This window comes from Saccostrea echinata, unplaced genomic scaffold (genome assembly GCF_033153115.1).
Source record: "Saccostrea echinata isolate AGI-Se365-2 ecotype Australia unplaced genomic scaffold, CSIRO_AGI_Sech_v1 ptg000022l, whole genome shotgun sequence".
Lineage (NCBI taxonomy): Eukaryota > Metazoa > Mollusca > Bivalvia > Ostreida > Ostreidae > Saccostrea > Saccostrea echinata.
The window spans coordinates 6,899,366-6,912,743 of record NW_026889771.1 but is presented as its reverse complement, the minus strand read 5'-3'; the positions used below and the strand labels follow the sequence as shown (position 1 = coordinate 6,912,743).

The 13,378-nt window shown below is 34.9% G+C and overlaps 1 protein-coding gene across 3 annotated transcripts in view; it reads left to right on the top strand.

Moving 5' to 3' along the window:
* The window catches only part of LOC133190317 (serine/arginine repetitive matrix protein 1-like), a 44,566-nt gene extending 31,474 nt beyond the window's left edge, over positions 1–13,092 (top strand). For 2 of the 3 annotated variants that reach the window (XM_061325863.1, XM_061325864.1), the window contains 2 exons: positions 11,216–11,240; positions 11,439–13,092. In XM_061325863.1, the coding sequence (XP_061181847.1) occupies positions 11,216–11,240; positions 11,439–12,698 (1,285 nt within the window). In that variant the 3' untranslated portion in view covers positions 12,699–13,092. The remainder of the gene's footprint in view (positions 1–11,215; positions 11,241–11,438) is intronic. The other variant, XM_061325865.1, reaches the window with a different exon arrangement.
* Positions 13,093–13,378: the final 286 nt, after the last annotated feature.

Here is a 13,378-nt window from a genome sequence, read left to right as displayed (position 1 = left end):
GAAGCGAGTACTCAGTTAGTCGAAGACATTGGTTAAGGTTTCGTACCTCTGCGGTTTATGATTTCGAAGGAGTAGCGATAACAAGGTTTTTCGTTTAAAGGGCAAGAACTCCGAAAGGGGTCATAGGTCATACTCGTTGGGTAGTTTTTCGAAATAACTTTTGATGTCGAGTATCATGAACTATAAAGTTCTTCAAAAAGTCTTTCGGTTCAAAAGGCGGTAACGGAAAAATAATAATAATAACTAGGAGACTAATTGTTCAGAGAACAATTAGAGGCCTTTCCACCTTTTTAAGTGTTTCCGTGTCATTTGGGTTGAAAAAAAGAAGAAAAATGCAAAAAATGCAAAAAAAAAAAAAAAAAAAAAAAAAAAAAAAAAAAAAAAAAATTGCTCCTCCAGCAGGGATCGAACCCAAAACCCTTGGATTGAAAGGCAGGTGCGCTAACCATTAGGCCATGCATTCCGATGAAGATGGAGGTAGTAAATATATTGTTTAGGAATAAATAGGAATCTAAAAGCACGTGGCGATTTGTTTGTTATGGAATGTAGTAATCAGTATTAGATAGTTTTGAGAAACACGATTGGTGTATAATACGAATGCAGATTTTCGGTTTAAAAAAATTATTTGAGTTGGTGTATAATTTGAATCCATTGAGTTAATCATTTAGAGCCTATGATGCATTAGTACTGCAGTGCCGTGACTTTGTTTACAAATATATGAAAATATCGGATCGGGTTCGGATATGACTGAATATCCTGAAATACTAGGTAAGATTGAAATAAGCATCTCTGTGTGGACTGAATTAAATGTAAGTAGCATAAATTAAAATCTCAGATATGCATTTTAGATAGAAAAAGGTGTCAATGAGAGCGTGAAAATTTATTTGCTCTGAAAAATCGCTGTTTTCGACATTCATTCGATTAATATTAATTCTAAATAAAATTGAAATAAATTCCACATACTAAATAAATCAAGAATGCTTGGTATTAAAATATCATATCATATCAAGAGAATCGACTGCTATTCATAACAACTGAAGAAATAACCGATAAAAGCTTCAATTCATTTTTATGTTCATCGGCACCTAAATTTCAAATACGAGAAAAAATGTAGTGTTTGCCGTTAACATTCATAATTTCTATATACTTCAGAGATTCGGCGTAAAACTTTCAGGAAAGTTTCTTTCAGGTCTGTTCTGCAGTTCCCCCGAAATTTTATGTCGATCCAAGGTGTTGTACGAGTTTTTGAGAAATATTCTACGTTGCTATTGGTTTGATTTTTTTTTTTTTTTTTTTTTTTTTTTTTTTTTTTTTTTTTGAGAAGAGGAGTAATTTAATTACTGATTCTGACCTTTTGGTCAAAGGCCAAGGTCATCAAAGTTCAAGGTCAAAGGTCAAGGTCAAAGTTCAAGGTCAAGGTCATTTAGTTGATTGTTACATTTTTACATACATATAAGGAATTTCTTATGGTTTTAAATGACCTTGACCTTTGACCTTGACCTACATTTCAAGGTCAAAGGTCAAACATGCCCATGCAGTTGGTCCCATGTCTCTAGGATAGACCCTTTGAAAAAAAGCTCATTAAATGTAAACAGCGAAAACTTTCAGGGACATTAACTCATACAAGGGGCCGAAGTATCCTTTCGCACTACATAGATTGAAGAGTGTACTAAATGAGTCGAAGACACTGATGAAGGTTTGGAATCTCTACGGTTTACGGTTTCGGAGGAGTAGCGATAACAAGGTTTTATTGCGAAAGGGGTGACAACTTTTGAATGGGTCAAGCTTGGGGGACAAGAATGAAATCCTTAAAATAGTTTTAGAAGGACATATTATAGATGCAAAGGTATTCAGTATATGTCGAAAGACAAAAGAGATATTTAAAAAGCTAATTTTCTCATATTTTGAATGACCTTGACCTTTGACCTCTATATAAATTTCAAGGTCAAATGTCAAAGAATTTAATGCAGTTGGTCCCATGTCTTTACGACTTGTCGTTTTGAAAAATATTTCATTATTCGTAAACATCGAAAACTCTCAGGGGCGATAACTTAATAAAGGGCTCCACAAATCATTTCGCAATGAAAGATTGAAAAGTCCTCTCAAGTAGTCGAAAACATTGGTAACGGTTTCGTACCTCTGGGGTTTAAGGTTTCGAAGGAGTAGCGATAACAAGGTTTTTCGTTCAAAGGGCAAGAACTCCGAAAGGGGTCGTAGGTCATACTCGTTGGGTAGTTTTTCGAAATAACTTTTGATGTCGAGTATCATGAACTATAAAGTTCTTCGAAAAGTCTTTCGGTTCAAAAGGCGGTAACGGAAAAATAATAATAATAATAATAAACATAAGCATTTCAATAGGTCTTTCCACAGAAAGGTGGAAAGACCTAATAATAAACATAAGCATTTCAATAGGTCTTTCCACAGAAAGGTGGAAAGACCTAATAAAACACTAGGAGACTAATTGTTCAAAGAACAATTAGAGGCCTTTCCACCTTTTTAAGTGTTTCCGTGTCACTTGGGTTGAGAAAAAGTAGAAAAATGCCCAAAATTAAAAAAAAAAAAAAAAAAAAAAAAAAAATTGCTCCTCCAGCAGGGATCGAACCCAAAACCCTTGGATTGAAAGGCAGGTGCGCTAACCATTAGGCCACGCACTCCGATAACAATAGTATGTTAAAATGTTTAGGACTATAGAATAATTGCAAGCGTATTTTTAGAATCGGTAGGGGAAGAAAGAAGTTCCGTAAAAGGAAATAGTTCCTGAATTTGCAAGCAGTATACAAAATAATAAGGGACGGGCTGCGTGAGAAAACGTTAACACTGTTCCCTAATGAAAATGTATTCATGGACTGTAGCCTGATTCATCGATATTGTGAGCATGCTGATTTTTTTGTGAATAGCTTCCTTGTAAGCTTAAAAGATCGGGTTCGGATTTGAACATTTCTGACTGAATATCCTGAAATAAATATGAAACATTTAAATAAGCATTTCTTTGGGTTAAATTAAATATGTGTAGCCCAAATTAAATTCCCAACATGCATTTTTAGAAGGGAAAGACGACAATGAAAGCGAGAATTGTTTTTAATATACCGAAAATCGCTAATTCTGGAAACTGATTAATTCTAAATAAAAATCAAATAAATTCCAAATGTAAAAGAAAGAGAGAATGCTGGGTATTAAAATGTTGTATCATATCAGGAGAATTAAATGCTACTAACGACATCTGAAGAAATAGCCGATAAAAGGTTTAGATCATTTCTTCGTTCACCTGCACTTAAATTTCAAACACAACAGAACTTGTAGTTTTTGCCGTGAAACTTCAAGACTTTTATAAAATTATAGGACTCACCGTAAAACTCTCCAGAAAGTTTTTCTGAGGTCTATACTACATTTGTACCAAATCTGGTGTCGATCCGAGGTCTGGTTTGGATTCTAGAGTAATATTCTACGTTGTTGTTGATGTGATTTTTTTTTTTTTTTTTAAGAGGGGGGGGGGATGAATTATTTATTTTATGCCTCTTTTAAACTAAGAATTGTAACTACTTCCATATCCTTAAGCCTGATTGTGACCTTTGGGTCAAGGTCAAAGGTCAAGGTCAAAGGTCAAGGTCATTTAAAAAAAAAAAAAAAAAAAACACACAAACAAACCCAGAAATCTTTACTTTCTATGTTTTTACCTGATACTGGAGCTGAATGCATGTCCTTACTTTTCCATTTGACCCAAGGTCAAAGGTCAAGGTCAAAGTTCAAGGTCACTTGGTTTATTGCTATATTGTACACATATATAAGGAATTTCTTATGTTTTTAAATGACCTTGACCTTTGACCTTGACCTATATTTCAAGGTCAAAGGTCAAATATGCCGATGTAGTTGGTCCCATGTCTCTAGAATACACCGTTTTAAAAAAAAAGTTCATTAAATGTAAGCAGCAAAAACTTTCAGGGACAGTAACTCATGAAAGGGGCCGAAGAACCCTTTCGCACTGTATAGATTGAAGAGAGTACTAAATGAGTCGAAGACACTGATGAAGGTTTGGAATGTCTACGGTTTACGGTTTCGGAGGAGTAGCGATAACAAGGTTTTATTGCGAAAGGGATGACAACTTTTGAATGGGTCAAGCTTGGGGGACAAGAATGAAATTTTTATAATACTTTTAGAAGGACATATTAAATATGCAAAGATATGTAGTATATGTTGAAAGACAAAAGAGCTATAAAAAGAGCTTATTTTCTTATATTTTGAATGACCTTGACCTTTGACCTTGACCTTAAGTTCAAGGTCTAAGGTCAAAGAATCTTATGCAGTTGGTCCCATGTCTTTACGACTTGTCGTTTAGAAAAGTTTTTCATTATTCGTAAACATGAGAAACGTCCAGGGGCAATAACTCATAAAAGGGGTCGACGAATTCTTTCGCAGTGAAACCTTGAAGCGAGTACTCAGTTAGTCGAAGACATTGGTTAAGGTTTCGTACCTCTGCGGTTTATGATTTCGAAGGAGTAGCGATAACAAGGTTTTTCGTTTAAAGGGCAAGAACTCCGAAAGGGGTCATAGGTCATACTCGTTGGGTAGTTTTTCGAAATAACTTTTGATGTCGAGTATCATGAACTATAAAGTTCTTCAAAAAGTCTTTCGGTTCAAAAGGCGGTAACGGAAAAATAATAATAATAACTAGGAGACTAATTGTTCAGAGAACAATTAGAGGCCTTTCCACCTTTTTAAGTGTTTCCGTGTCATTTGGGTTGAAAAAAAGAAGAAAAATGCAAAAAATGCAAAAAAAAAAAAAAAAAAAAAAAAAAAAAAAAAAAAAAAAAATTGCTCCTCCAGCAGGGATCGAACCCAAAACCCTTGGATTGAAAGGCAGGTGCGCTAACCATTAGGCCATGCATTCCGATGAAGATGGAGGTAGTAAATATATTGTTTAGGAATAAATAGGAATCTAAAAGCACGTGGCGATTTGTTTGTTATGGAATGTAGTAATCAGTATTAGATAGTTTTGAGAAACACGATTGGTGTATAATACGAATGCAGATTTTCGGTTTAAAAAAATTATTTGAGTTGGTGTATAATTTGAATCCATTGAGTTAATCATTTAGAGCCTATGATGCATTAGTACTGCAGTGCCGTGACTTTGTTTACAAATATATGAAAATATCGGATCGGGTTCGGATATGACTGAATATCCTGAAATACTAGGTAAGATTGAAATAAGCATCTCTGTGTGGACTGAATTAAATGTAAGTAGCATAAATTAAAATCTCAGATATGCATTTTAGATAGAAAAAGGTGTCAATGAGAGCGTGAAAATTTATTTGCTCTGAAAAATCGCTGTTTTCGACATTCATTCGATTAATATTAATTCTAAATAAAATTGAAATAAATTCCACATACTAAATAAATCAAGAATGCTTGGTATTAAAATATCATATCATATCAAGAGAATCGACTGCTATTCATAACAACTGAAGAAATAACCGATAAAAGCTTCAATTCATTTTTATGTTCATCGGCACCTAAATTTCAAATACGAGAAAAAATGTAGTGTTTGCCGTTAACATTCATAATTTCTATATACTTCAGAGATTCGGCGTAAAACTTTCAGGAAAGTTTCTTTCAGGTCTGTTCTGCAGTTCCCCCGAAATTTTATGTCGATCCAAGGTGTTGTACGAGTTTTTGAGAAATATTCTACGTTGCTATTGGTTTGATTTTTTTTTTTTTTTTTTTTTTTTTTTTTTTTTTTTTTTTTGAGAAGAGGAGTAATTTAATTACTGATTCTGACCTTTTGGTCAAAGGCCAAGGTCATCAAAGTTCAAGGTCAAAGGTCAAGGTCAAAGTTCAAGGTCAAGGTCATTTAGTTGATTGTTACATTTTTACATACATATAAGGAATTTCTTATGGTTTTAAATGACCTTGACCTTTGACCTTGACCTACATTTCAAGGTCAAAGGTCAAACATGCCCATGCAGTTGGTCCCATGTCTCTAGGATAGACCCTTTGAAAAAAAGCTCATTAAATGTAAACAGCGAAAACTTTCAGGGACATTAACTCATACAAGGGGCCGAAGTATCCTTTCGCACTACATAGATTGAAGAGTGTACTAAATGAGTCGAAGACACTGATGAAGGTTTGGAATCTCTACGGTTTACGGTTTCGGAGGAGTAGCGATAACAAGGTTTTATTGCGAAAGGGGTGACAACTTTTGAATGGGTCAAGCTTGGGGGACAAGAATGAAATCCTTAAAATAGTTTTAGAAGGACATATTATAGATGCAAAGGTATTCAGTATATGTCGAAAGACAAAAGAGATATTTAAAAAGCTAATTTTCTCATATTTTGAATGACCTTGACCTTTGACCTCTATATAAATTTCAAGGTCAAATGTCAAAGAATTTAATGCAGTTGGTCCCATGTCTTTACGACTTGTCGTTTTGAAAAATATTTCATTATTCGTAAACATCGAAAACTCTCAGGGGCGATAACTTAATAAAGGGCTCCACAAATCATTTCGCAATGAAAGATTGAAAAGTCCTCTCAAGTAGTCGAAAACATTGGTAACGGTTTCGTACCTCTGGGGTTTAAGGTTTCGAAGGAGTAGCGATAACAAGGTTTTTCGTTCAAAGGGCAAGAACTCCGAAAGGGGTCGTAGGTCATACTCGTTGGGTAGTTTTTCGAAATAACTTTTGATGTCGAGTATCATGAACTATAAAGTTCTTCGAAAAGTCTTTCGGTTCAAAAGGCGGTAACGGAAAAATAATAATAATAATAATAAACATAAGCATTTCAATAGGTCTTTCCACAGAAAGGTGGAAAGACCTAATAATAAACATAAGCATTTCAATAGGTCTTTCCACAGAAAGGTGGAAAGACCTAATAAAACACTAGGAGACTAATTGTTCAAAGAACAATTAGAGGCCTTTCCACCTTTTTAAGTGTTTCCGTGTCACTTGGGTTGAGAAAAAGTAGAAAAATGCCCAAAATTAAAAAAAAAAAAAAAAAAAAAAAAAAAATTGCTCCTCCAGCAGGGATCGAACCCAAAACCCTTGGATTGAAAGGCAGGTGCGCTAACCATTAGGCCACGCACTCCGATAACAATAGTATGTTAAAATGTTTAGGACTATAGAATAATTGCAAGCGTATTTTTAGAATCGGTAGGGGAAGAAAGAAGTTCCGTAAAAGGAAATAGTTCCTGAATTTGCAAGCAGTATACAAAATAATAAGGGACGGGCTGCGTGAGAAAACGTTAACACTGTTCCCTAATGAAAATGTATTCATGGACTGTAGCCTGATTCATCGATATTGTGAGCATGCTGATTTTTTTGTGAATAGCTTCCTTGTAAGCTTAAAAGATCGGGTTCGGATTTGAACATTTCTGACTGAATATCCTGAAATAAATATGAAACATTTAAATAAGCATTTCTTTGGGTTAAATTAAATATGTGTAGCCCAAATTAAATTCCCAACATGCATTTTTAGAAGGGAAAGACGACAATGAAAGCGAGAATTGTTTTTAATATACCGAAAATCGCTAATTCTGGAAACTGATTAATTCTAAATAAAAATCAAATAAATTCCAAATGTAAAAGAAAGAGAGAATGCTGGGTATTAAAATGTTGTATCATATCAGGAGAATTAAATGCTACTAACGACATCTGAAGAAATAGCCGATAAAAGGTTTAGATCATTTCTTCGTTCACCTGCACTTAAATTTCAAACACAACAGAACTTGTAGTTTTTGCCGTGAAACTTCAAGACTTTTATAAAATTATAGGACTCACCGTAAAACTCTCCAGAAAGTTTTTCTGAGGTCTATACTACATTTGTACCAAATCTGGTGTCGATCCGAGGTCTGGTTTGGATTCTAGAGTAATATTCTACGTTGTTGTTGATGTGATTTTTTTTTTTTTTTTTAAGAGGGGGGGGGATGAATTATTTATTTTATGCCTCTTTTAAACTAAGAATTGTAACTACTTCCATATCCTTAAGCCTGATTGTGACCTTTGGGTCAAGGTCAAAGGTCAAGGTCAAAGGTCAAGGTCATTTAAAAAAAAAAAAAAAAAAAAACACACAAACAAACCCAGAAATCTTTACTTTCTATGTTTTTACCTGATACTGGAGCTGAATGCATGTCCTTACTTTTCCATTTGACCCAAGGTCAAAGGTCAAGGTCAAAGTTCAAGGTCACTTGGTTTATTGCTATATTGTACACATATATAAGGAATTTCTTATGTTTTTAAATGACCTTGACCTTTGACCTTGACCTATATTTCAAGGTCAAAGGTCAAATATGCCGATGTAGTTGGTCCCATGTCTCTAGAATACACCGTTTTAAAAAAAAAGTTCATTAAATGTAAGCAGCAAAAACTTTCAGGGACAGTAACTCATGAAAGGGGCCGAAGAACCCTTTCGCACTGTATAGATTGAAGAGAGTACTAAATGAGTCGAAGACACTGATGAAGGTTTGGAATGTCTACGGTTTACGGTTTCGGAGGAGTAGCGATAACAAGGTTTTATTGCGAAAGGGATGACAACTTTTGAATGGGTCAAGCTTGGGGGACAAGAATGAAATTTTTATAATACTTTTAGAAGGACATATTAAATATGCAAAGATATGTAGTATATGTTGAAAGACAAAAGAGCTATAAAAAGAGCTTATTTTCTTATATTTTGAATGACCTTGACCTTTGACCTTGACCTTAAGTTCAAGGTCTAAGGTCAAAGAATCTTATGCAGTTGGTCCCATGTCTTTACGACTTGTCGTTTAGAAAAGTTTTTCATTATTCGTAAACATGAGAAACGTCCAGGGGCAATAACTCATAAAAGGGGTCGACGAATTCTTTCGCAGTGAAACCTTGAAGCGAGTACTCAGTTAGTCGAAGACATTGGTTAAGGTTTCGTACCTCTGCGGTTTATGATTTCGAAGGAGTAGCGATAACAAGGTTTTTCGTTTAAAGGGCAAGAACTCCGAAAGGGGTCATAGGTCATACTCGTTGGGTAGTTTTTCGAAATAACTTTTGATGTCGAGTATCATGAACTATAAAGTTCTTCAAAAAGTCTTTCGGTTCAAAAGGCGGTAACGGAAAAATAATAATAATAATAATAAACATAAGCATTTCAATAGGTCTTTCCACAGAAAGGTGGAAAGACCTAATAAACAGAAGCATTTCAAGAGGTCTCTCCACAGAAAGGTGGAAAGACCTAATAATAATAATAATAAACATAAGCATTTCAAGAGGTCTTTCCACAGAAAGGTGGAAAGACCTAATTATTTTCAACCCCAGCCCTTCTATCTTTATGGTACCCAAATGTTTCTTTTGCTGCACTAAAGAACACGTCACATATATCGCGTGTTACAAGATTGATATTTTCCTTTGTTACATGAGTATTATCACCGCCTAAATCATCAAGTTTACTTTCAATGTTATTTACAGTAAGTGTTTCAATATTACCACAGAACTCCACTGATTTGTTAGGACACCATAATTTTACACCTGAGTGATTTACACCTGTGTCGTTTGAAATAACAGTCTTACAACTAGATAAAGATACTGATAAGGCATTATGTACATCAGAATATAGGTTACAAAATTCGACAACATCAAAATCACTAAACAAATCAAAAATATGCACACTGGCTAAAACATAATCTACAGTGCTGCTATTTTTACAAGTTAAATCTCCCTTAAGTTTGTCGTTGCCTACACGACTATTTACAATATACATTTCATTATTCCTACAAAAATCAATCAATTTATGCCCATAGTTATTTACCGTGGTGTCTTTAACAGTTCTTTCTAATGGTATATTACATTTTTCAAATATCGTGGATCTTGTTAAAATATCAGTATACATGTTTTCATTACAATTGTTTTGGTTCAATATAAATTCATCAGCTGTGAAAAAATCATTCATATTGCCTACTCTGGCATTAAAGTCACCAAGCATACAAAAATAATTTGAATCTTTATTAAAGTTGAGGAACTCTTGTTCAATTTCTATGAAGCAAACACGGAACTCTAAAAGACATGAGAGGTGGGATCATGTGTCATGGATGAGTAAGCATCCCCTGTCGACCGGTCACACCAGTTGTGTGCTCATTGTCATGATCGGGCAAACGGAAAAATCAGTAGACAATTCAGTGTTTAAATAATGGCCTAATAATTAGTATGAAAAACGTCAGCAGCATCGACTTAATGATAGATTGTATTTGCTGACAATGTAATTGTATCGACCATAGAACTTGCGAAATGATGACTTTAAAGGAAACTGTTGATATCCTTGTTTCATCAACTTGTTTGTCTATAGATTGCCTCGTTTTAGAAATTATTCGAACGTGGAGCATGCTCTTGCGTATCGAATCAACTGGGAGATACAAACCACATATGCAGGTGATAAAGGTATAATGCTACGTAAGTAAGGGAAGTTGACGATAGAAAAGTTGAAGTCATCATAAAGTTTTGTTGTTACATGTAGTTACCATTAACGTCCTTTTCTAGTAAATATCCAAATATGAAGCAGATGTGTCCAACTCTGCGGTATCTTTAAGTTCAAGTTTACTGGGATATATCGAGTCGACATATGATTTGAATGGAAGTAACCATTGTTAATATACGTCGTCGATATATCTAAATGTCAAGTTGAAGGCCACAGCAAGTGTCTTCTCAGGTACAAGTTTTTGAATAAATTCTGCTTCATATGACCTACAAAAATAGGTCTCCTAAAATACTTTGGAGAAATAAAAAAATAGTTTCCTCTCCGTTTTCTATAAGGAAGCGTTTTCATTTTAGACTAAAAAATCATACGATTATTTATATAATGAAATATAATGCAATAGAAGTGAAAAAAGTCTAGTACGTGTACTTTAATTTGGTAGTCTTTATAGGTTTTAGAGATATACAAATTTGATTTTTTTTATGCGCCCGGATCGATAGATCGGGGGCGCATATTGTTTTTGTCCTGTCTGTCTGTTTGTCTGTCTGTTGTCAACTTTAACCTTCGCCATAACTTTTGAACCATAGGAGATAGAGACTTCATATTTGGTATGCATACTCCACTAATTAAGTTCTTTCAAATGACACCAAGGTCAATGACCTTGTGACCTTGACTGTGACCTATACGCTAAAAATAGCTTTTTCGAACTTTGTTGCCGCCGAGTGCATAGTGTTTCACAAACACATCTTGTTTTAAATATATATATTTTAATCAATGGTTTATTTTTCTTACAGGGAACTTGAAAGTGAAGAAGGGCAGGTAAATATCTTTAAATTTACAGAAATGTACTCAATACATAGCTGCAGAACTGTAGCGTTATGGTTTTATATTGTCTTTGACCATGGTCAAAGACTAATATATAAAATCATAACGCTTCAGTTCTGCAGCTACTCAATACGTACATAAGAACAGAGAAATTGGATCATAAACTTCGATTACTAAATTCGTATATTACAGATGAAATTTTCTGATGAAGACACGAGCAAAAAGTCTCCTGAAAGAAGACGAAGATCAAAATCTCCCGAGAAGCAGACTACAGAAAAGAGGAGATCTCGATCCAAATCTCCCGAAAATGTTGCTCTTCTAAGACAATCAGCGAATCGAGACCTATCCCCAAGGATGTCCAAGGAATCCAATGACGAGGTCAAGCAAATCGATGACATGTTCAGCGGACTAAATGCTGAACCCACACCAGGTGACATCATATTTAGAGATGGTGGTGAGAGTTCATCGAAGCAGACGACTCCAAGAAAATCATATACGGAGGAAGAAAGGAACCTGGTGATGGAATCTTCCACTGCTGAATATGCTAAGGTTATAAAACCAAGCGAACCAGTGGGAGAAGTTAAGAGGTCAGCGGAGGACGATACTACGGCACTTTATGCTTCTGTTGTTAAACCAACAACTTCCGCTGGATATGATGGGAGCAGAGGAAACCCTCTACGACAGTCCATGTCGGACCAGTTGGAAAATATTATTCAAAGTAGACATGACGGTAAACCTACAGAATTTGACAAAAATTATGATGAAGACGATGATAGAGAAGTGAAAAATATTTCAGAGTATCCCAGAAAATCTTACAGTCTTTCTCAGTCAGAGAGACGTGACATTTCTTCCCGAGGCTTTTCACAAAACGCCCAGTTGTCAAAATCAAGTAGACACTATAGGGATGATCGTGACGATTTCACATTTGATCGTGATTACACGAGAGAGAACCGGCCAGTGACGCCGCCAGTTGATATACCCAGTGAACCGGTAACTCCAAGAGAATCCTTCAACAGACCTGAAAGATCTTCTGTTTACCCAAAACGCCCCGAAACACCGCCATTTGATGCTGTTGAGACACCTCGTGTTTCAACAACAGAGAGACCTCTTACGCCTCCTTTTGACGCTGAAACAGACAGGTCAACAAAAGAGAAAAAGTCGCCGCTCTCGCCACCCACAGAATCGAGAGGACCTCCAGATATGAAGGCAGCATTTTCAAACCAGGTTCTTCGTGAGTTACAGCAAAGACAAAGAGGGGCTTCCGTAGACGATGATGATGATGATGATGACGCAAGTAATTCACGTGCAGTAAACTTCTCAGCAGCGCCACCGGAAATCATACCACGATCAGAACCAAATAGTCCACGAACCTCTATGAATATTCCACAAAGCGGAGCACCGCCGCCTCCCCCTCCTCCTCCACCCCCACCACCCCCTCCTCCCATACCATGACATAGTACCTAACTAGAAAGATAATATCTTAATGCGCAATACTTAGTGATGTGGAAGAGTACAAAAAATTAATGGTGTGTTGTAGAAATATTAGAAAACTGTAATAGAATTTCAAATGCATAATTGAGTTTTGTTTGGTCATTTGTGCGGATATTACTAAAGATATGTAAATGTTGCCAAATGAGGACTTTTGAAAGTGCTTTAAATTTGAGTCTAGATAATTGTATACATATTATGTCTTTTAACATAAGGTATTTGTTCACTACAATATTATTTTTATTGAACATTTATTCTTAGGTAGGATATAGATTCTTTTATTTGATGTTGTTTATAAATCATCTTAAATTTAATTCATAGTTTAATAATGTTAGACATTATCACGCAATGTGAAGCTCGCCGAACTTCTTATATATATATAAAATATTTTTTTTTTTTTTAATTTAAGGATGAAAATGTTTTATGTATGTCTGCATCTTGTAGCAAAGATTTGAATTTTTATTCATATTTGTTTTATTACAAATCAATTTTCATTTCTAGAAAAATATTATATTTTATGAAAACACTTCAGTTTTGAAATTATAAATGGGTTTTGTCACTAATTTTCACATCTCATCATACCTGTAATTTTCTTTTTAGGATAATAGATAATATATATTTATAAATGGTAGAAATCACCCAGT